Source organism: Nerophis lumbriciformis, linkage group LG08, assembly GCF_033978685.3.
Source record: "Nerophis lumbriciformis linkage group LG08, RoL_Nlum_v2.1, whole genome shotgun sequence".
NCBI lineage: Eukaryota > Metazoa > Chordata > Actinopteri > Syngnathiformes > Syngnathidae > Nerophis > Nerophis lumbriciformis.
In genome coordinates this window covers 12772428-12796162 of record NC_084555.2, presented here as the reverse complement: position 1 = coordinate 12796162, position 23735 = coordinate 12772428, and the positions used below count along the sequence as shown (strand labels likewise).

The window sequence follows — 23735 nt, the reverse complement described above, 5'->3', positions numbered from 1 at the left end:
GCATTCATTTGTCTAAATATGGCTAAAGACACGCATTATTGTGGGTTTCCTGGATGTCGTCTTCATCACTAAAGGAAAAATCTAATCTGTGGGAGAAAATTCCTCTGCCATTTTCAAGTATGTTTCTTTTTTTTGTTTTTTTGAGTTGTCAGCTTGAAGCGTCCCTCTATCTCCGACTCCTTCGTTGTCATGTGACAAGAATGCGTGTCTGATGATTTTGCTTCCTGTCTTTGATGACCCGCCTTATCTAGTCTGTGATTGGCCAGTCCGTAATATTTCGCCCTAATCTTAGCCAATCGTGACTCATCATACAAACACCAACCAATCATCATGGATTTTCTCCGTATGTATGGATGTTCTCATTTTCTCCAAGTTATTGTATTTTCTCCATATTTTTTGGGGGCCTTGGATTTGCAGTCCATTTTCTCTTTTTGTAGCTTTGATGTAAGCTACCACGCTACATGGGTCTAAAAGTAGCTAAGCTACTTGTTAAAAAAGGAGCTAAGGTACCGCCAAGCTACTGGAAAATGTAGTTAAGCTATGTGGCTTAGCTACATGCAGCTTGTTACTGCCCAACACTGCTTGTATTTCCATCCATCTATTTTCTACCGCTTGTCCCTTTTTGGGGTTGCTGGAGCCTATCTCAGCTGCATTCGGGCAGAAGGCGGTGTACACCCTGGACAAGTCGCCACCTCATCGCAGTGCTTGTATGTTTACCGTATTTTTCAGAGTATAAGTCGCTCCGGAGTATAAGTCGCACCGGCCGAAAATGCATAATAAAAAAGGAAAAAAACATATATAAGTCGCACTGGGGTATAAGTCGCATTTTTTGGGGAACTTTATTTGATAAAACCCAACACCAAGAATAGACATTTGAAAGGCAATTTAAATTAAATAAAGAATAGTGAACAACAGGCTGAATAAGTATGTTATATGACGCATAAATAACCAACTGAGAACGTGCCTGGTATGTTAACGTAGCATATTATGGTAAGAGTCATTCAAATAACTATAACATACAGAACATGCTATACGTTTACCCAACAATCTGTCACTCCTAATCGCTAAATTCGATTAAATCTTATACGTCTAGTCTCTTACGTGAATGAGCTAAATAATATTATTTGATATTTTACGGTAATGTGTTAATAATTTCACACATAAGTCGCTCCTGAGTATAAGTTAAAGTTAAAGTACCAATGATTGTCACACACACACACTAGGTGTGGCAAAATTTGTCCTCTGCATTTGACCCATCCCCTTGTTCACCCCCTGGGAGGTGAGGGGAGCAGTGGGCAGCAGCGGTGCCGCGCCCGGGAATCATTTTTGGTGATTTAACCCCCAATTCCAACCCTTGATGCTGAGTGCCAAGCAGGGAGGTAATGGGTCCCATTTTTATAGTCTTTGGTATGACTCGGCCGGGGTTTGAACTCACAACCTACCGATCTCAGGGCGGACACTCTAAGTCGCACCCCCGGCCAAACTATGTCCGAAAATATTACGGTACATATTGTGTTTTGACAACATGAGCCAAAAATCATAATACAATTCTGCAGTTTTAACAAATAGTTGATGAAACTGATAAAACGTTTGTTTCGTATTCATCCAGTTGCGCATCGGAATGCATGAAAAGAGGACGACCTTGCCTTGTTGGATACATTGTGGTTTTCTAGAACCATGAGTTTACATTTTTAATCCAATGGGTAATATCAGACATTCAATAGCAACCTTGATTCCCCTCAGTGGATTAATAAAGCATACTGTATCTATAAAAAAAATGTTATTGTGCATATAACACAAAATTGGACTGTTTTAAGGCATATTTGCACCAGTATCAGACAAAGCTGTCTATTTAATGTTTTCTCTATTATTGAACCTCTTTGTGAAACAAAGCAGCTTACTTCCGCATCAAAACCAATCTTGAAAACTTGCTGTAATTTATCGATCCCCATCAGATTTAAAAATGCAAACAAGCGAGGACAACAATACAGTGAAATCTTGATTTACAAACCCCTCTATTTATGAACTTTTAGATCGCGTGTGTGTGCGAACCGTGTCTATGGGTGTTTCATTAATTAATTTTGAGCCCCACTGGCAGTCATTTTGTGCTTGCTCATTGTGAAGAGATTGAGCACATTTTTAATTTGTAAGGAGAACTGCCTTTCTGGAAAAAGATGCAAAAGTGGACTTATTTCACAGCAAAGGACAAGACTACCTCTCGTTCAGTGGCGCCTCTTCCAAGACCACGCGCATGCATACACGGCCCCTTCCCCTGCCCTGATCCTTCTCTCCCTTTGTCTGGTTGATTCTCTTTTCTCGCGAGGAGCAGCTCATTGAAGGAACTTTGCCGATAATGTATAAGTGTATTTTACTTTTTAAAATGTTACCTATTGTAGCAATATGGTTGTTTTTTGTTTTTTTTGTGTGTGTGATTTATGATAGTTTGTGAGGGCACCAAAGGGACTTCTGTGTGTGTGCGCGCCTGTTGGCAGAGCAGCGCAAACAGGACACTTCAGTTTGTTGTTATTTTAAATATAATACTGCATAGCACTTTATATTGTGTTCAAAGTGTACCAACCTTAACTAAATAAAATAAGGACTGTTGTAGAGGCTGGAACCCATAACTCATATCCTATTCCTATAAGGAAATTTGCTTCACGAGATACATTTTTGGATTTACCAGCCAATTAAGTTTATAAATCAAGTTTCCACTCTCCTGTGAACATTTAAAAAGTGAAGTGAAGTGAAGTGAATTATATTTATATAGCGCTTTTTCTCTCGTGACTCAAAGCGCTTTACATACTGAAACCCAAGTTACATTTAAACCAGTGTGGGTGGCACTGGGAGCAGGTGGGTAAAGTGTCTTGCCCAAGGACACAATGGCAGTGACTAGGATGGCGGAAGCTGGGATCGAACCTGGAACCCTCAAGTTGCTGGCACGGCCACTCTACCAACCGAGCTACACTGCTATATATAAGAGAGGTAGGAAGGTGTACCTCTAAGCAACGTGATGAGGGAGACTAGCCGGTGTTCTTCCACCACCTGGTACAGTTTCTGCTGAAGATAGTAATCAGTGTAGGCCTCCAGGGTGTTCTTGAACAGGATCCTTCCACCCATCAACAGGTGATGCAACCAGTCAGGAATGTGGAAGACGACACGGCCTGACAAAAGACGAAAATGTGTCAAATGTGATGTTTTTACAAGTCGAGGCTGGGGGGGGGCGTTATACTTACCCACGTACAATAAATAGTCGTACACCCCATCAACAGTGAGGATTTCCATGAAATAGTTCAGGTTGTGCCTCTTCTCTACCATATCGGATCGGTTGGCATTGTTCCTGAAGAGGTCATTGAAGAGCTGCAAGATGGATTTAAACCAATTCAAAACTTAACTTAAACATTAATATTAAAGGGGAACATCACTTTTTGGGGGGAATTTTGACTATAAAACACTCTTTTTTTGGTATTTTCCTGTAGCAGTTTCATGTCTTCCTTTGAGCGATATTTCTCGCATTTACTTTGTTTCAGCAATCAAGAATATTTCAGTTGTTTTTATCCTTCTTTGTGGGGACATTGTTGATTGTCATGTCATGTTAGAATGTACATTGTGGACGTGGTCTTTGCTCCACAGTAAGTCTTTGCTGTCGTCCAGCATTCTGTTTTTGTTAACTTTGAAGCCAATTCAGTTTTAGTTTCGGTCTGCATAGCCTTCTCTAAACTTCAATGCCTTTTCTTAGGGGCACTCACCTTTTGTTTATTTTAGGTGTAAGCATAAGACACCTTTTTACTTGCACGCTGCCTCCCGCTGTTTCTGACATCTACATAGCAATTAGCTACTGGCTGCCACCTACTGATATGGAAGAGTATTACACGGTTACTCTGCCGAGCCTCTAATCCAGTGTTTTTCAACCTTTTTTGAGCCAAGGCCCATGTTTTGTGTTGAAAAAATCCGGAGGCACAGCACCAGCAGAACTCATTAAAAAACGAAACTCAGTTGACAGTAAAAAGTCGTTGTCACAATTGTTGGATATGACTTTAAACCATAACCAAGCATGCATCAACATAGCTCTTGTCTCAAAGTAGGTGTACTGTCACCACCTGTCACATCGCGCCGTGACTTATTTTGAGTTTTTCGCTGTTTTCCTATGTGTAGTGTTTTAGTTCTTGTCTTGCGCTCCTATTTTGGTGGCTTTTTCTCTTTTTTGGTATTTTCCTGTAGCAGTTTAATGTCTTCCTTTGAGCGATATTTACCGCATCCTTCTTTGTGGGGACATTGTTGATTGTCATGTCATATTAGGATGTACATTGTGGACGTCGTCTTTGCTCCACAGTAAGTCTTTGCTGTCGTCCAGCATTCTGTTTTTGTTTACTTAGTATCCAGTTCAGTTTTAGTTTTGTTCTGCATAGCCTTCCCTAAGCTTCAATGCGTTTTCTTAGGGGCACTCACCTTTTGTTTATTTTTGGTTTAAGCATTAGACACCTTTTTACCTACACGCTGCCTCTCGCTGTTTCCGACATCTACATAGCAATTAGCTACTGATATGGAAGAGTATTACACTGCCGAGCTCTAGACAGCACCGACACTCAACAACAACATCATTTGCAGACTACAATTACTGGTTTGCAAAAAATATTTTTAACCCAAATAGGTAATATTAGATAGACGTCCACGGCACACCAGACTGTATCTCACGGCACACTAGTGTGCAGCAGCACAGTGGCTGAAAAACACGGCTCTAATCAATATCCTTTTGGACCTCCATCAACATTTTATATACATGCTGTAAGTATATATGTAATGTAGTAACAGGCACATTCATGATAACATGTAATGTTTACCGTATTTTGGTCATTTTAAGCATTGTCAGAACATTTTGGCAGTGCATCACAACATTTGCTATTTCCATTTACAACAACAACAACAACTACTACTACTAATCATGACAAACAAACATTGTGAAAACCAAAGACGACTACTTTGGGACAAATGATGATCCATAATCAAATGTTTTTGAGCCTGAATATAGGGAAGACGAGACAAGTTTTAGAAGCTCAGTGATAAGCATATCTATGAAACACTAAGCATCATGTAGCAGTAGTGCTAAGTGCTAAACAAGAAAATAATACAAACCTAATAAAACATTCACTTACAAGATCTGCTCTGGGACGCCGCCTGACGGGACGTTTATATCTTTCAGCACAACACTTGTGTTCCCTGTTTAGATGATAAATTCATCATAACTCTTACTCTTCAGGTAAAAAAAAAAAAGGCTTGAAACAAACAAGCATCTTGTTGAGTCTTCTTAGCGATGTCTTTGGGATTATATTGAGTATCAAAATTGACCAACTTCTCAGTTTATGGCCACAATCTTCTACTATGCAGGTGAAGGACATGATTATTAAAGCACAAACTTTTACCAACTCAGGGGCAATGCAGCAGCTCAGTAGGTCAAGCGCTGTAGTTATTCCCTTCGTGATCAAACCATCGTGTTACTAAAAATAGTTCCTCAGCATTATCTCTCAGAACATCAATATTGCTAATAATTCAGGTCACAGCAAGTAAATGGAGTGTTATTGGCAGTTTTTGAATGTTTTTAGAGGGCTTTTTAGGCAGAATAATATAATTAGCTACATTGTTAGCAACCTCTTGCTAGCGTTACTTTGTGATTTAGAATACATAAAAATAGGGATGGTGAATGATTGGCAAAATTCCAAAAAAGCGCAGTTCCCCTAAATAAAATAAATGTTCAACCACAAAATATAATATTATTTGAGACTCTAGTAATAAAACATTGTTTAAAAAACATATAGGGTCTGATTTACTAAGCTCCAAATAACACGCGGTAGACAGCATATGCAAAAAATAAAATAGTGTACTATAATTGGCCATGTTACGTGTGATCTACTAACAATGCATGTGCAATTGAAAAGTGGTGCAGAGCCTTATTTAAATGAGGATTTTTCGGGCCAACGGTGCTTTTACCACAGATACAATCATTTTCTTCACATTCATGTTATCATGTGTGCGAGGTGTTGAACCAGCAGAACACATAATCTATACTGTAAAACATTTTCTGATTTGTAATCCAGACAACAGAAACATCTGCACACTGACCCTATCTGACACTTTTCTTTCACTTTCACATTCAGCGCACAAGGCTATGGATCGCATCCCTAGCGCATTCGTGCATCTGGATTGACTAAAATGCAAGAAAATGCAAAATGAAAGATGTATTTTCATGTAGAAGGTACACTATATTGCCAAAAGTATTTGGCCACCTGCCTTGACTCACATATGAACTTGAAGTGCCATCCCATTCCTAACCCATAGGGTTCAATATGATGTCGGTCCACCTTTTGCAGCTATTACAGCTTCAAATCTTCTGGGAAGGCTGTCCACAAGGTTGCGGAGTGTGTTTATAGGAATTTTCAACCATTCTTCCAAAAGCGCATTGGTGAGGTCACACACTGATGTTGGTCGAGAAGGCCTGGCTCTCAGTCTCCGTTCTAATTTATCCCAAAGGTGTTCTACCTGGTTCAGGTCAGGACTCTGTGCAGGCCAGTCAAGTTCATCCACACCAGACACTGTCATCCATGTCTTTATGGACCTTGCTTTGTGCACTGATGCACAGTCATGTTGGAAGAGGAAGGGGCCCGCTCCAAACTGTTCCCACAAGGTTGGGAGCATGGAATTGTCCAAAAATGTTTTGGTATCCTGGAGCATTCAAAGTTCCTTTCACTGGAACTAAGGGGCCAAGTCCAACTCCTGAAAGACAACCCCACACCATAATTCCTCCTCCACCACCAAATTTCACACTCGGCACAATGCAGTCCGAAATGTACCGTTCTCCTGGCAACCTCCAAACCCAGACTCGTCCATCAGACTGCCAGATGGAAAAGCGTGATTCATCACTCCAGAGAATGCGTCTCCACTGCTCTAGAGGCCAGTTGTGACGTGCTTTACACCACTGCATCCCACGCTTTGCATTGGACTTGGTGATGTATGGCTTAGATGCAGCTGCTCGGCCATGGAAACCCATTCCATGAAGCTCTCTGCATACTGTACGTGGGCTAATTGGAAGGTCACATGAAGTTTGGAGCTCTGTAGCAACTGACTGTGCAGAAAGTCGCCGACCTCTTTGCACTATCCTCTGACCCCTCTCTGTCAGTTTATGTGGCCTATCACTTGATGGCTGAGTTGCTGTTGTTCCCAAACTCTTCCATTTTCTTACAATAAAGTCAACAGTTAACTTTGGGATATTCAGGAGCAAGGACATTTCACAACTGGATTTGTTACTCAGGTGTCATCCTATGACAGTTCCAGGCTGGAAATCACTGAAAGCGGCCCATTCTTTCACAAATGTTTGTAGAAACAGTCTCCATGCCTAAGTGCTTGATTTTATACACCTGTGGCCAGGCCAAGTAATTAGGACACCTGATTCTGATCATTTGGATGGGTGGCCAAATACTTTTTTTTCAATTTAGGACATATATTACTATAATATACACTATATTACCAAAACACTAGCAGACACCAAAACGCATCAATTGGATTCATTTTATCCAGCACCATAAGTCATTTAGCAGCAATAAAATTATCAAATGAAATTGCTGAATAGACGATATGGCTAATATTTTTATTTCTGACCGTCCACCAAAATGTTGACATACAAGTAGGACGGAGGATTCTTGTCTGTCCATCGTCTGACTATGCAGTGCGAGCACTGATTCTGCAGCTGTGTGCGGAACTGCCAATTTACACGTCCTTCTGACACGTGCTAAATAAAACGAGTGCTCGCAAGACGGTGATAAGTGTTGCTAATTCACATTGCGTGTGCTGTGTAGCTAAATTTGCATCTTCTCTTTACTGTGGTGTTTTCATGATCAGCATATATTTTGCATATTAATGACGACAAGACGCAAAATGGATTGCAAGCCTAATTCTGCTCACTTGACAGACGCAATCCACTTTGCACATGTTTAGTAGATCAGCTTTGCATGTGCCATCACGTGTTTTAGTGCACGCAAACCTTTAGTAAATCAGGCCCAGAGAGTCATAACATAATCCACATTATATTGAAATGTGATTTTAAATATCACTAATTGTTTGTGTTTAATCCTATAATAAACATGTGAACTATACGAATAAAGCCCTTCTCTCTAATTGCCACCTTACCCCTAACAGATGATTCTGCAGTTGAGTAATGCCACTACTGTATATGAAGGAAATAACAGTATGCTTGTATTACCATACTTTGAATCACCAGGAAGTACAAGTACATCAAATCGTACCATAAAAATAACTTTAGTAACTAAAACTTTGCCTATTTCAAAAATACAACTGCCATTAAATTGTCTATTTTGTTTTATGACAACTAAATTAGAAATCAATATACTACAGTCCTGCTATTACCACTACCAATTGCCAAGGGGGGAATTCATTAGGAGGCACCGCAACAACAAGGGGGAAAACGATTTATAGATTTGTGTTAAGTGTCAGCGTGTATCAGGTCAGAATATGTGTGTCAAATGGACACACTCTACAGCATACAAATGTTTCACTTCCAATACGATAACAATACTTGAGCCTTGAGTATTGGCTCATACTGATTCTGATGTTATACAATGTCAGCATTAATCATACATCCTTTTATTATTTTGTAGTGTGGATTGTTAGAAAAAACTTGATAAAGTGAAGTTGCTCAGACAACAATGGTAGTAGGGATGATGTTCGAAACCGGTTGTTCGATAAGAAAAGAACCGTTCGATAAGAAAATAACCGATTCCATGGACTCGAATCCCTTTTTGAGAACCGGTTCCCGTTATCGAGGCCACTAAAGTAAAGAAAAAGAGTTGGTTCTTTATTCGAATCCCATCCCACAAGAAATGCCCTGTGGAACAGGAAAATGACTACTACGTCATTTCCTGTGATGTCACACAAGCAGCAAAAATAATGGACCGGAAAAAACGCCTCAAGGCATGGCTATTCACCTACAGTGATCACAGAGACAGGTTGTTTTTGTGTTACTGTATATATTTGTTTTTCTGAAAAATCCCACTTAATATACTTTGGGTAACAACAGTCAATATTCCATCCATCCATTTCCTACCGCTTATTCCCTTCGGGGTCGCGGGGGGCGCTGGAGCCTATCTCAGCTACAATCGGGCGGAAGGCGGGGTACACCCTGAACAAGTCGCCACCTCATTGCAGGGCCAACACAGATAGACAGACAACATTCACACTCACATTCACACACTAGGGCCAATTTAGTGTTGCCAATCAACCTATCCCCAGGTGAAGTCTTTGGAGGTGGAAGGAAGCCGGAGTATTCGGAGGGAACCCATGCAGTCACGGGGAGAACATGCAAACTCCACACAGAAAGATCCCAAGGCCGGGATTGAACTCACGACTACTCAGGACCTCCGTATTGTGAGGCAGACGCACTAACCCCTCTTCCACCGTGCTGCCCAACAGTCAATATTTATTTATTTAAATTTTTTAGGGGGGTAACAGTCAATATTTATTTATTTATTTTATTTTATTTCTTTCTTATAAAATAAAAGTGAGCTTTTGTTAAACCAAATAATGTGGTTTTTTTTCCATATACAACAACCAATCTGGATTCGATAACAGAATCGATAAGGAATCAGTTCGATTAGAGGATTCGATAATGGGCTCGAACTCGATAATTTCTTATTAAACATCATCCCTAAAAATGGTAGGTATGAAAACCACAAACCTATTTTTTCATTAACCATCTGGAATAGACCTGTGCAGTCTTTAAGTAATTGTTTTTTGCCCACAACTATTGGCCACAATAATGCATTAAGTTAAGCTCCTGATGCAGTTAAGTTGAATGATGCAGACACATTTGTTACTTGATACTTTCTAATGTGCTTATTGTGCTTTGGAGACTTTGCAACTATAATTAAGTGATGCTTGTTTATATTGACAAATGTGTTTTAGACTGCAATCTTTTAAGGACACTTATTACTACGTATGTCTAGCTTGTGTGCTCAGCTGTTGGGTAGCTGCAAGTTCCTTGTAGCCTACAGCTTACTATGTTAACATTTTGTAAATTACTTCACTAAAATACATGAAAAGACCAATCGTGTGTGTTTATTGGAGACTTCTTGATGTTAACTGGCTTTGTACAAGTAAGTGCGCTGCAGCACTGCTTGCATCGCAGCGCTTACATCGGCGATTTTAGATGCAATCCAATAATTGTTTTGTTGCTGACATTGGACCGATATGCGATATTTGATCAGAACACCCCGACTGCTCAGATGACGTGGTTAAAGCCATACTCAAAAACTCTAACATACAGCAAAAGTCTCAATCCTCAAACATATTGTGTTGAGCTTGATGTAACAGCCCTATGCAAACGTCCTCTCGTTTTAAAGATGAACTCTTTTATATGTCAATTGCATCTTAGCAGAGACTTAGCAGCACTTAACACAGCTCAGAAGAGCAGAGAGTCATTAGACTACTGCAACGTGCTTCTTGTTGGGATCTCCAGCAAGAACACCCAGAAGCTGCAGTACTTACAGAAGAGTGCTGCTAGAATCCTGATGAGAGTGCGGAAATATGACCACATCACCCCTTTTCTCAAATCCCTTCACTGGCTTCCTGTTCCACTCAGGATTGAATTCAAGGTCTCCCTGCTAACCCACCAGTGCCTCCATGGAAATGCCCCCCTCTACCTCAAAGAACTACTCACCCCCAAATCCTCCACACGACACCTCCGCTCCGGACAGGCTAACCTCCTCCAACCTCCGAGGACAAAGCTACGAACAATGGGAGACCAGGCTTTCTGCTCCGCCGCTCCCAGACTGTGGAACGCTCTCCCTGACCACCTGAGGGCACCACAGACTGTGGATGCTTTTAAAAAAGGCTTAAAAGCCCTTCTTTTAAAAAAAAAAAGCCTTGTTTTAGATGTGCATACTAGCTGTAGCTGTTTGGCTGTTCTAGTTTTTATTTATTTATTTATTATCTTTTTTATTTTATTTTATTTTATTTTTATTAATACACTGTAGCACTTTGAGATTGTTTACTCAATATAAAGTGCTTTTTACAAATAAAATCTATTATTATTATTAACAAAAAACACTATCTCACTCGGTGTACTAACACAAGGCATACTGGGAAAGCCCCCACACACACTTCTAACACTATATATTAAATAACAAAAACAAGCCAATAATGAGTCAGTATGAATTGGTTTAGCCTTGACTACTCGAAGTATCGACAGTGGAGGATGATAATTATGCATCAAAAAACATGGAAAAGGAGAAAGTTAGAGCAATTAGGTGGAAAAATGTTGAAAAACGAGGGAAAATGAAAAGTAACTCTATGGATACCATATTATGGAAATTATGTGATAAAATAAGTTATTGTTACATGGTAGCCTATGCGATATATAACCAGCGATGCCACCTTGGCCCAGGGCACCATTGAAGCTAGAAAAGGCAAGGCATTAGAATTAGCCGGAAACCATCTGGATTTGATGAGGTAAATCCCAGAGGCCTCGCCTGCTGTGTGAAAGAGTTAGAAAGCCATCCTGGTGACTGAAGCAAGAAAGAAAGAAATTAAAAGAGTTCCGAACCTTTTTATCGTTTTCTGAAGTGGGGCTCAGGATAGTGAGCTCGGGCCGGCTGGGTTTGGGCTTGGGGGACTCACAAGAGTTGAAGAAGGATTGGATGAAAGACTCCAGATGCTGCCCTTTCTGATGGAACAAAGACAGCAGGCAATTACAGAATGAAAGTAGGAATGATATATGATATACAGTCTATTTTGGGATGTAGTAGAAGCTAATGAGGCACTCACAAGGACCTTCCTTTTTATCTTATTAGGCTAGATTTTATTTGGTTCTATTTATTTACTATATATTTACTGTTTATACATACACACACACACACACATACACACACACACACACACACACACACACACATATATATATATATATATATATATATATATATATATATATATATATATATATATATATATATATATATCAGTGTTTCTCACACATTCATTTATTTGTGGCGGCCCGCCACGAAAGAATTACGTCCGCCACAAATGGATTTTTCGGCCTTTGACTCGCTCGACCGCTCATAAAAGCAATGGGACTGTCTGTGAATGTTGCTTGTAGTTACACCTCCGGTGCAGTAGGTAGCGGTAGCCTACTATGCATTGTAACTCCGCCAATAGCAAGAAGAAGAAGAAGAAGAAGAGGGACGGGCGGACAGACGGAATCAAAATACTCGCCGGCTACTTTTCATAATGATGGCGCTTCCTACGTTTCTACCTCAAACGTCCAAAAGCTGCTGAAAGCCTTGATCCAGGATGCCATGGGGAAAAAAACTTAAATGGTGCCTTTTGGCGACAGTTAGCAGCTTGGTGGCTCATAGCCGGCTAGCTAACGCTTGCTAGCGTGGTAGCATTGCTTCATTTTTACAGGTGTTATAGATAGATAGTAGTGATGGGTCCGGCAACACCGATGCATCGGCGCATGCGTCGAGCTCAAAGAGCGAAACCCTGTGTCGGTGCGCGTACCGCTTTTAGAAAGTCACGTGACCGATCATGAGCTGTTTTGGTCACGTGACCGATACGCGAACTGTGTCGCACTGACGCCTCCTCTGTGCCCTGTGAGCAGGTCTTTTCTACAGCCGGAGAAATAATAACTAAGAAGAGAAAGCGTCTAAAATTGTATACGTTGGAAAAACTGTTTTTTTTTTAATAAAAATGTGTAAAAATAAATAAATAATAATTTCCAGGTCCACAAGCATCCTCATTCACAACACGTTCTCTTAGATTTCCATGTTATGATACATGTTCATATTATTTATTGACTGTATCTAAAAAAGACAAAAAATATATTTTTATTTAAATGAAGTTATGAAATAATCCTAAATGAAATACAATGACTTGGTTTATATTATTGTATATACTAGGTCAGTGGTTCTCAACCTTTTTTCAGCAATGTACCCCCTGTGATTTTTTTTTAAATTCAAGTACCCCCTAATCAGAGCAAAGCATTTTTGGTTGAAAAAAAAAAAGATAAAGAAGTAAAATACAGCACTATGTCATCAGTTTCTGATTTATTAAATTGTATAACAGTGCAAAATATTGCTCATTTGTAGTGGTCTTTCTTGAACTATTTGGGAAAAAAAGATATAAAAATAACTAAAAACTTGTTGAAAAATAAACAAGTGATTCAATTATAAATAAAGATTTCTACACATAGAAGTAATCATCAACTTAAAGTGCCCTCTTTGGGGATTGTATTAGAGATCCATCTGGATTCATGAACTTAATTCTAAACATTTCTTCACAAAAAAAAAAATCTTTAACATCAATATTTATGGAACATGTCCACAAAAAATCTAGCTGTCAACACTGAATATTGCATTGTTGCATTTCTTTTCACAGTTCTTTTTGACAGACATTTTAGTGACAAACCTGAGCTTGTGCTTCACTGAGTTTATGAACTTACATTCATATTTTGTTGAAGTATTATTCAATAAATATATTTATAAAGGATTTTTGAATTGTTGCTATTTTTAGAATATTTAAAAAAAATCTCACGTACCCCTTGGTATACCTTCAAGTACCCCCAGGGGTTCGCGTACCCCCATTTGAGAACCACTGTACTAGGTCATAAAATCAGTGTCAGTTGAGTCGGTCCATAGGTAGCCTGTAGGGATTTTTAATGTCCAGCAGATGTCAGTATTTAGTGGCACAGTATCGACACAGTATCAATACAGTTTTGCAATGTGTCGAAACGCTTCATCAACCCATCACTAGTAGATAGGTTATAGCTGCATCGCTCGCGGCTCGTCATATATTTAACGTTAATCCGTGATTTCACCGAGCGTTTCACTGACGGTGAGCAGCCTGACGCTGCTTCATTAACACCGCCGCTGTTTGACTCGTGGCCCGTTGCAGACGCACGTAGTAACAGTCACGTGTTACAATACCGACGAGCTAACGTGTCCAGGTTATAACCATGTTGTCAATAAACACACATGGACTGAAGCTAAATTGTCCACTGTCCACTGCAGCATGTGAATGCAATGAAAAGAATAAAATCTGAGCCAACCAGCTGTTAAAATGTTGTCCAGGTTAATGTTTTGGCCATTAAAGGCCCTTCATTTCAAGATTTCAACTGTGATCGTGCTTTAAACATGTGGCTGACCTGTTCAGATGGGTGTAACTGCTACTGGTCAAATAATGTGAAATAGCATTTAATTTTACATGTATGCAATGCCATTTAAATGTAATTATAGATAATAATAATAATAAATACTGTGTAGTGTTGTAAATAGTCAACGGGAAGGATTTTAGTAAGATATAAGCCATGAGCACTACACAGCCAGAAAAAAACCTAGGCAGGACAAGTAAAAATATTGGGGCAAGTAGATTTGAGAAGTCGGGCAAGTAGAAAAAACCTTAACGTTGAACCCTGCATGTGTTGAGCTGCTGCCGCTTAAGGTTAGACGGCACTGTACATAGAGCGCTTCTGCTCGTTAGTAATAAATTCTAATGTTGGATGTTCACTCCTTCACACAGATGAGTATAGAAAAATATTTTCAACGGCCGAAAAGGGCTCGACTTGGAGAGGAGGTAGGCCTACAGTCCGGACCACAGGTGCGACCTGTTCAGCAGCAGCAGGAGGAGGAGGAGGTTGACTGACTGTGGCAGGACACCTCTGCCTCCGTTTCACTTCATGTTGCTGGTAAATAATATGGTTGTAGTAGTAGGCTAAAGTTAAATTATTTAGTATTCACTAATTAAAGGGGCAGAGCTTTAAAAGACATTTTAGCTTTTATAAGATATATTTTTTGTAAGAACCACAATTAATAAATATATTTCAGTGAATCACTAATTGTTCAAATCTGTATATAAATATGTACATAAAATGTTGTACCGTAATTATATTCCAACTCCGCGTTCTTCTTGGTCATCGCCGCTGCCGTAACCCCCCCGACCACACCACCACAAATAGATGCCTGTCCTGTGGGAAACACTGTATATATATATATATATATATATATATATATACATACATACAGTAGATATATATATATATTTTATAATATATCATAATATGATTTACTTATTTGTATCCTTTATTCCTAGTCATGGTTCTTACTATATTACAAGTTTAATTGTTTTTACTTTCCACCGTTCCTCAGAGGGAGCCCTCTGCATCAGGGATTATGGGCCATGGCTGTGAGGGCGCTTTTTGTCAGCGTCCTTGTGGCCGTGGTTTTTGTGCAGACGGCTCCTGTGATAGTGTTTCTTCACCTGATTGATTGATTGAGACTTTTCTTAGTAGATTGCACAGTTAAGTACATATTCCGTACAATTGACCACTAAATGGTAACACCCGAATACGTTTTTCAACTTGTTTAAGTCGGGGTCCACTTAAATTGATTCATGATACAGATATATACTACAAACCCCGTTTCCATATGAGTTGGGAAATTGTGTTAGATGTAAATATAAACGGAATACAATGATTTGCAAATCATTTTCAACCCATATTCAGTTGAATATGCTACAAAGACAACATATTAGATGTTCAAACTGATAAAAAAAAAATTTTTTTTGCAAATAAATATTAACTTTAGAGTTTGATGCCAGCAACACGTGACAAAGAAGTTGGGAAAGGTGGCAATAAATACTGATAAAGTTGAGGAATGCTCATCAAACACTTATTTGGAACATCCCACAGGTGAACAGGCAAATTGGGAACAGGTGGGTGCCATGATTGGGTATAAAAGTAAATTCCATGAAATGATCAGTCATTCACAAACAAGGATGGGGCGAGGGTCACCACTTTGGGGCGAGGATCACCACTTTGTCAACAAATGCGTGAGCAAATTGTAACAGTTTAAGAAAAACCTTTCTCAACCAGCTATTGCAAGGAATTTAGGGATTTCACCATCTACGGTCCGTAATATCATCAAAGGGTTCAGAGAATCTGGAGAAATCACTGCACGTAAGCAGCTAAGCCCGTGACCTACGATCCCTCAGGCTGTACTGCATCAACAAGCGACATCGGTGTGTAAAGGATATCACCACATGGGCTCAGGAACACTTCAGAAACCCACTGTCAGTAACTACAGTTGATTTACTAAGATCCAAATACCACGCAGTAATCAGCGTGTCGATTAAATAGTTGTACTATTAACTGGCGTGTTGTGTGCGATTTACTAAGACTGCGTGTGCAATTGAAAAGTAATGCAGACCGCTTTATTTACATGAAGATGTTGCGTGTGCTAAACGGGGCATCAACACAGAGATACTTTTATTTACTACACATTCATCTTACCATGCTCCTAAGTTTTGACGTGTTTTCAAACACACAGAGGACATTTACCCCTTTTATGTGCATTTAAGAAACAGTTGTGCAGTACATCTACTGAAACCACTTCTCTTTTTTTTAACCGCTGAAGGTGCATGGGAGGGAGGCTGCACTTACTCTGCTCAATACGCAAAAATGCATACTTCAGGATTTTTTTTTTTTTCATATGTAATATTTTATTAATGTACAGTACAGGCCAAACGTTTGGACACACCTTCTCATTTCAATGCGTTTTCTTTATTTTCATGACTATTTACATTGTAGATTGTCACTGAATGCATCAAAACTATGACACCTGCGAAGTGAAAACCATTTCAGGTGACTACCTCTTGAAGGTCATCGAGAGAATGCCAAGAGTGTGCAAAGCAGTCATCAGAGCAAAGGGTGGCTATTTTGCAGAAACTAGAATATAAAACGTGTTTTCAGTTATTTCACCTTTTTTTGTTAAGTACATAACTCCACATGTGTTCATTCATAGTTGTGATGCCTTCAGTGACAATCTACAATAGTCATGAAAATAAAGAAAACGCATTGAATGAGAAGGTGTGTCTAAACTTTTGGCCTGTACTATAAGTTATATGTGGAAAAAAACGAACATCATTAAAAAATACTCAAGGACACCAAAACACATCAATTGAATTTGTTTTAATTTGCCCCTTAATACAATTAGAAAATTATATAGCTGAAAAAAATTGTTTTAATATTTTTAATTTCTCCCACCCAAAATGTTGAAACACATATAGGACGGAGGATTCTTGTCTGTCTGTGTAGCGCAAGACCTGATCCTGTGGCCGTGTGTGGAACAGTTAGTTTCCACGTCCTTCTGACACGTGCTAAATAAAACGCAATATAGTGCCAGCAAAGCGATGGTGAGTGTTGATAAATCACATTGCACGAGCTAAATAATGATATTTGCATCTTCTCCTCCCATATTGTGCGAGTTTTGATGATCAGCATATATTTTGCATATTAATGAAAACAGATGTGAATGTGAATGTCTGTCTATCTGTGTTGGCCCTGCGATGGGGTGGCGACTTGTCCAGGGTGTACCCCGCCTTCCGCCTGAATGCAGCTGAGATAGGCTCCAGCACCCCCGCGACCCCGAACGGGACAAGCGGTAGAAAATGGATGGATGGATGGATGAAAACAGAGACACAAAATAGATTGCACGCCTTATTCTGCTCACTTAGCAGACAGAGTCCACTTTGCACACGTTTAAAAGATCAGCTTTGCACGTGCTATGAATTTTGCATGGGTTTTAGTACACGAAAACCTTTAGTAAATCATGCCCATTGTGTTACATTTCTTTTATGTACAAACCCCGAATCGCTTAAGCCGCTGAAATCCGAGTCTGAATCCGAGCTAATGTTGCTATAGCTTGCTGTTCTTTCCGCCATGTTTGTTTGTGTTGGCTTCACTATGTGACGTCACAGGAAAATGGACGGGTGTTTATAACGATGGTTAAAATCAGGCACTTTGAAGCTTTTTTTAGGGATATTGCGTGATGGGTAAAATTTTGAAAAAATCTTCGAAAAATATAATAAGCCACTGGGAACGGATTTTTAATGGTTTTAACCATTCTGAAATTGTGATTATGTTCCCCTTTAACAGACTACAGAAATTTGGGGAAGCGACAGCAGGTAAAAAAGTTATAAAGAGATTGAAGCCTTGCATGTACACAGCGGGGGTGTTTAAATCAGTTGCACAGCCTGGATGTTATCAGTCAAGGGAGTCAATCATAGTCATGCACTTCTTAATTGTTGTACTAAAAGTTGCACACATGCCACAATAAATGTATTACTCACCTCTTTTATCAGTTTGCTGGGAACGGACTTAATGATTTTCCCTGTAAAACATGCATAATTAATGTCAGTGATGAACGGTCATGTCGGATCGTGCTATTTGCCTCTGGTTGAGTCACACATAACGTTCCCTTTCAAGACAAGGTCAGGACGCACGCACGCACGCACACAGCTTCTCCTATTCAAATATAATCCCTCTCACTGGCACTTGGTCACATTCTCTACCTCAAACACATACATCGCTATATTATACCGAGGTTTACGTCGGGCAACATCTTGTCCAAGAACTGAGACTCCATGCTGTGCGGGGACAGGAAGTCAGCCAGGAGTTGGCTGTTGCTCAACTCGGGGTGCTGCAGGAGTTTCTGCACAGAACAGCACACAAGAGGAGACGTTGAGTGAAAGCCAGCAATACGACAACCAGGACACTCATTTTGGCTGCTAGTACGTTGTCATATGAAAAAGACAGATGTTGGCCTCATTTCACAACCATTGGGGGTTTTTCAATGACACAATTTAGAGGTTCTGTTTGTTCTGGGGCCCAATGACTTGCCAGTTTAACCATTTAAATACCTGCAATTTCAAAACAAAATAAGCTTTGTATTGTAGTAGATGAGTTACAGTGGAAACTACAAAGTACACAGTTGATAGCCACATCATAAAAACTTTTATTACCTAATTAAATCAATCAACACTTGTAAAGAACATAATGTAATGGCTGTCTTGAGTTTCCAATACTTTCTACAACTCTTATTTTTTTGTGATAGAGTGATTGGAGCACACATACTTGTTGGTCACAAAAAACATCAATGAAGTTTGGTTCTTTTATGAATTTATTATGGGTGTACTGAAAATGTGACCAAATCTGCTGGGTCAAAAGTATACATACAGCCAGTGTTGGGACTAACGCGTTACAAAGTAACGCGTTACTGTAACGCCGTTAGTTTCGGCGGTAACTAGTAATCTAATGTTATTTTTTTTTATTCAGTAATTTAGTTACCGTTACTACATGATGCGTTACTGCGTTATTTTACGTTACTTTTGATGTAGTATCGGCTAGAAACAGAAGCGCTGCGGTGTCGTTCTTCTGAATCTTCCTCTGTCACAAGCCGGAGAGAAGAAAAGAGGCGCGGTCTATGTGTGTGTGTGTGTGTGGGTGTGGGGAGGGGATGAGGCACACAAGTTTTTTTTGTTTCATATATCAAACCGCGGATCACGTGATCCGCGGTTTGATATATGAAACAAAAAAAAAAGTTGTTGTCACGTTCAGTCCACACACAGCGTGGTCATGGCGAGCGGAGTAACGGAGGAGCTTGAACGCCCCCGCCATTGAATCGGTGTGTTTATAAGTGCAGACTCGGTTGTGCAAAACGAGGGTTTTAAACACATGCTGAACGTGCTTGAACCACGTTACGACATCCCGTCGCGCACCCACTTCAGCAATAAGATTGTGCCAGATCTTTATGAGCAGGAGAAGAAAAAAGTTGAGGATGAACTATCCCGAGCATCATCTGTTGCGCTCATGACAGACGGGTGGACGTCCAGCGGAACTATATGCGCTCACTTCATCACAGCAGACTGGGAGATGAGAAGATACGCCCCCTCTACGAGAGTCACCTTGCGCAGGTACTGACACAAGCAGTGGAGGAATGGAAGATAAAGATATCCCAGTCACACGTGATAATGCCAAAAATCAAATAATTACAGAGAATGAGGCAGGACTGGGACCACAGATAGGTGCTTTGCACATGTAGTGAATTTGGCATCACAGAAGGGAATCTCAGTCAATAGGATGGAGCGCCTCTTTGGGAGGATCAGGAAGGTTTCTTACTTCCACCCAAGCACAACAGCTGCTCATGTGCTTAAGACAAAGCAAGAAATGCTAAAGCTGCCTGCTCATACATGACGTCCCAACGAGGTGGAACTCCACTTATGATATGTTGGAGCAGCAGGCAGCTATATACTCTGCATTGACCCACAACACCCTGAAGACAAATGTCACCCTGTCTGATGATGATGTGAGAGTGGCAGGTGAGGTCCTCCAGGTGCTTAAACCCCTCAAAAGTGTTCCATCTCTACTGAGCACTGAAACTTCACCATCTGTGTCAATGATCCTGCCACTGAAAACAAGTATTCTACAATCCATGGCTCCAAGTGTGGAAGACAGCAGCATCACTCCAGATGTCAGGCTTTATGTTTCAAGGAAGATGATGTGCCTTCTTATGTTGCACTTTAACTTGTTTTTTATTCATGGTCATTGGTCCAAGTTTAAAGAAAGGAGGAATGCCTTTTTATGTTGCACTGTTTTCCATTAATTATGTTAAAAGGAAAATAAAAATGTATGTCAAGTTGATCAACAGATTGTATTATTCTCCAGTGCAATAACAGTACTGAAATGAAGGCAAAAAGGGCATTAATGGGAGCTTTAAAAAAAAAAGAAGAAAAAAAGAAGTAACTAAATACCGTAGTTACTTTTCACAGTAACGCATTACTTTTTGGTGTAAGTAACTGAGTTAGTAACTGAGTTACTTTTGAAATAAAGTAACTAGTAACTGTAACTAGTTACTGGTTTTCAGTAACTAACCCAACACTGCATACAGCAATGTTAATATTTGGTTACGTGTCCCTTGGCAAGTTTCACTGCAATAAGGCGCTTTTGGTAGCCATCAACAAGCTTCTGGGAAGCTTCCGGTTGAAATTTTGACCACTCCTCTTGACAAAATTGGTGCAGTTCAGCTAAATTTTTTGGTTTTCTGTCATGGACTAGTTTCTTCAGCATTGTCCACAAGTTTAAGTCAGGACTTCGGGAAGGCCATTCTAAAACTTTAATTCTAGCCTGATTTAGCCATTCCTTTACCACTTTTGATGTGTGTTTGGGGTCATTGTCCTGTTGGAACACCCAACTGCGCCCAAGACCCAACCTGAAGAATTTGAAGGTAATCCTCCTTTTTCATTGTCCCATTTAAAGCACCAGTTCCATTGGCAGCAAAACAGGCCCAGAGCATAATACTACCACCACCATGCTTAACGGTAGGAGTGGTGTTCCTGGGATTAAAGGCCTCACCTTTTCTCCTCCAAACATATTGCTGGCTATTGTGGCCAAACAGCTCAGTTTTTGTTTCATCTGACCACAGAACTTTCCTCCAGAAGGTCTTATCTTTGTCCATGTGATGTCAGATGAAACAAAAATGTAACTGGTTGGCCACAATACTCAGCAATATGTTTGGAGGAGAAAAGGTGAGGCCTTTAATCTCAGGAACACCATTCCCACCGTTAAGCATGGTGGTGGTAGTATTATACTCTGGGCCTGTTTTGCTGCCAATGGAACTGATGCTTTAAATGGGACAATGAAAAAATAGGATTACCTCCAAATTCTTCAGGACAACCTAAAATCATCAGCCCGGAGGTTGGGTCTTGGGCGCGGGTCGCAGGGGCAGAAGCCTCAGTAGGTCTACTGCAACCTCTTTCTGTTCCACCGGAGGAACTTCGAAGCTTTCCCAGGCGAGCTGCGAGACATAATCTCTCCAGCGTGTCTTGGGTCGAGCCCGGAGCCTCCTTTTGACTGGGAATGCCCGGTCCACCTCACCAGGGAGGCTTCCAGGATGCATCAAGACACGATGCCCGAGCAACCTAAACTGGTTCCTCCCGATGCGAAGAAGCCTCCAGGATGACCGAGCCCCACACCATATTCCTCAGTTAATGTCAAAATTATCAGCTATTGTGTAGTGCTTTTAGATGGACCCCTTTCTTGACCAGGGGATCTGCTGATTTTCTGCTCTGCTTCCTCCCTTCTCCTGATACCAGGTGGCCATCAATCATTTCCGGAGAGGTACCAGTCTGGACGACGTGCTAGCTAACCCGTGTTGCGACGCGGGGTAGATTACTTTTCACCTAGCCGGACCTGGAAGCTTCCCAATGGACTGGACTTCTACATGATCTATTAATTCAATGAGTATACCAACTTGAGATCAATTGCAACCAATCACCCTGGAAAGGGGGTCTCTAAATCTGCTGTCCCTTCTCAAGCTTTCTTCCATTTTTGTCATTGAGTTTTTCCTTGCCTGGTTGTGGGTTTAGAATCAAGGATGTTGTTTTGAGTGTGTGAAAGCCTTTTGAGGCACTTGTGATTATGGGCCATATAGTGAATACATTTTAATTGATTGATAAAGTGTAGCAATGTATTTGTATATGTCAAATACTGTATATTCAATTAGTTGTATTGCTCATATTGTACTCAGCGTATGCTTTCTGGTGCCACTCTTATTTCTATGGTTAGTGCCAAACTTTTCAAATTCACTTTCACTGTTGTACTGTATTGCCGTGGTGCTAACACAAAATAACACAAAACGTTTAGAAAGATAAGGGATTTTTTTTCACTTTTTAAAAGAAAATAATATAGTACAGTAATGGTTCTCCAAATGTATCACTTTAGATGGGTTCAATTTTTGAGGTTGTGCTGAACTTCTTTACTTTCAGTAAAGTGTTTTTTTTTTATCTTAAATGTACTTAATTTTTACCTTTTCTTCCCAAATACCACATGCTAAACCAGGGGTCGGCAACCCAAAATGTTGAAGGAGCCATATTGGACCAAAAATACAAAAACAAATCTGTCTGGAGCCACAAAAAATTAAAAGCCATATTACATACAGATAATGAGATATAAATTGAATTAAGAGGACCTAAAGGAAACTAAATGACCTCAAATATACCTACAAATGAGAAATAATGATGCAATATGTACATATAGCTAGCCTAAATAGTATGTTAGCATCGATTAGCTTGCAGTCATGCAGTTACCAAATATGCCCGATTAGCACTCCACACAAGTCAATAACATCAACAAAACTCACCTTTGTGCATTCACGCACAACATTAAAAGTTTGGTGGACAAAATGAGACAGAAAAAGAAGTGGCATAAAACACGTAGAAAGTCGGAGAAAGTTATACATGTAAACAAACTACGGTGAGTTCAAGGACCGCCAAAATGAGTAGGACAAAACAGCGCTCGCCAAATACTCGAATCAGTGAAGCATGTTTAATACAAACAGTGTGATTTATAACAATTAGGGAGGTTTGTGTCATGTTTGTCCTCCTACAGAAACCATATTAAAACAAAAAATATATTTTTTCCCCCTCATCTTTTTCCATTTTTCATAAATTTTTGAAAAAACTCCAGAGAGCCACTACGGCGCTACAGATGCGGCTCTAGAGCCGCGGGTTGCCGACCCCCGTGCTAAACAGTGTGTGCAAAAAACTAAAACGGCGGGTACAATGAGTGGGCGTGTTGCGTGTGTTCTAACACTGAGTGGTGCAGACCACCTTATTTAAATGAGGGCTTTCCCCACGGACACACTTGATTTTTCTGCACATTCATGTTGATGTGCTCCTACCCATGTGCGATGTGTTGAACCAGCAGCACACATCTGTAATCTATAACACTTTTTCTGAATCGCAATGTAGACAACAGAGACATATGCACACTGACACTTAATTCTGTGCCCAAGGCTGTGGCTCGATTCACTAACGCATTCCTGCGTCTGGAAGAGGAAAATGCA

The 23735-nt window shown here is 40.1% G+C and overlaps 1 protein-coding gene across 6 annotated transcripts in view; it reads right to left on the bottom strand.

Moving 5' to 3' along the window:
- The window catches only part of LOC133611487 (sorting nexin-14-like), a 71155-nt gene that overhangs the window by 5885 nt on the left and 41535 nt on the right, over positions 1–23735 (bottom strand). For all 6 annotated transcript variants that reach the window (XM_061968311.2, XM_061968313.2, XM_061968310.2 and 3 more), the window contains 5 exons: positions 18434–18545; positions 18184–18224; positions 11606–11725; positions 3234–3357; positions 2997–3161 (listed from right to left, as the gene is read on the bottom strand). In XM_061968311.2, coding sequence (XP_061824295.1) covers positions 2997–3161; positions 3234–3357; positions 11606–11725; positions 18184–18224; positions 18434–18545 — 562 coding nt within the window. The remainder of the gene's footprint in view (positions 1–2996; positions 3162–3233; positions 3358–11605; positions 11726–18183; positions 18225–18433; positions 18546–23735) is intronic.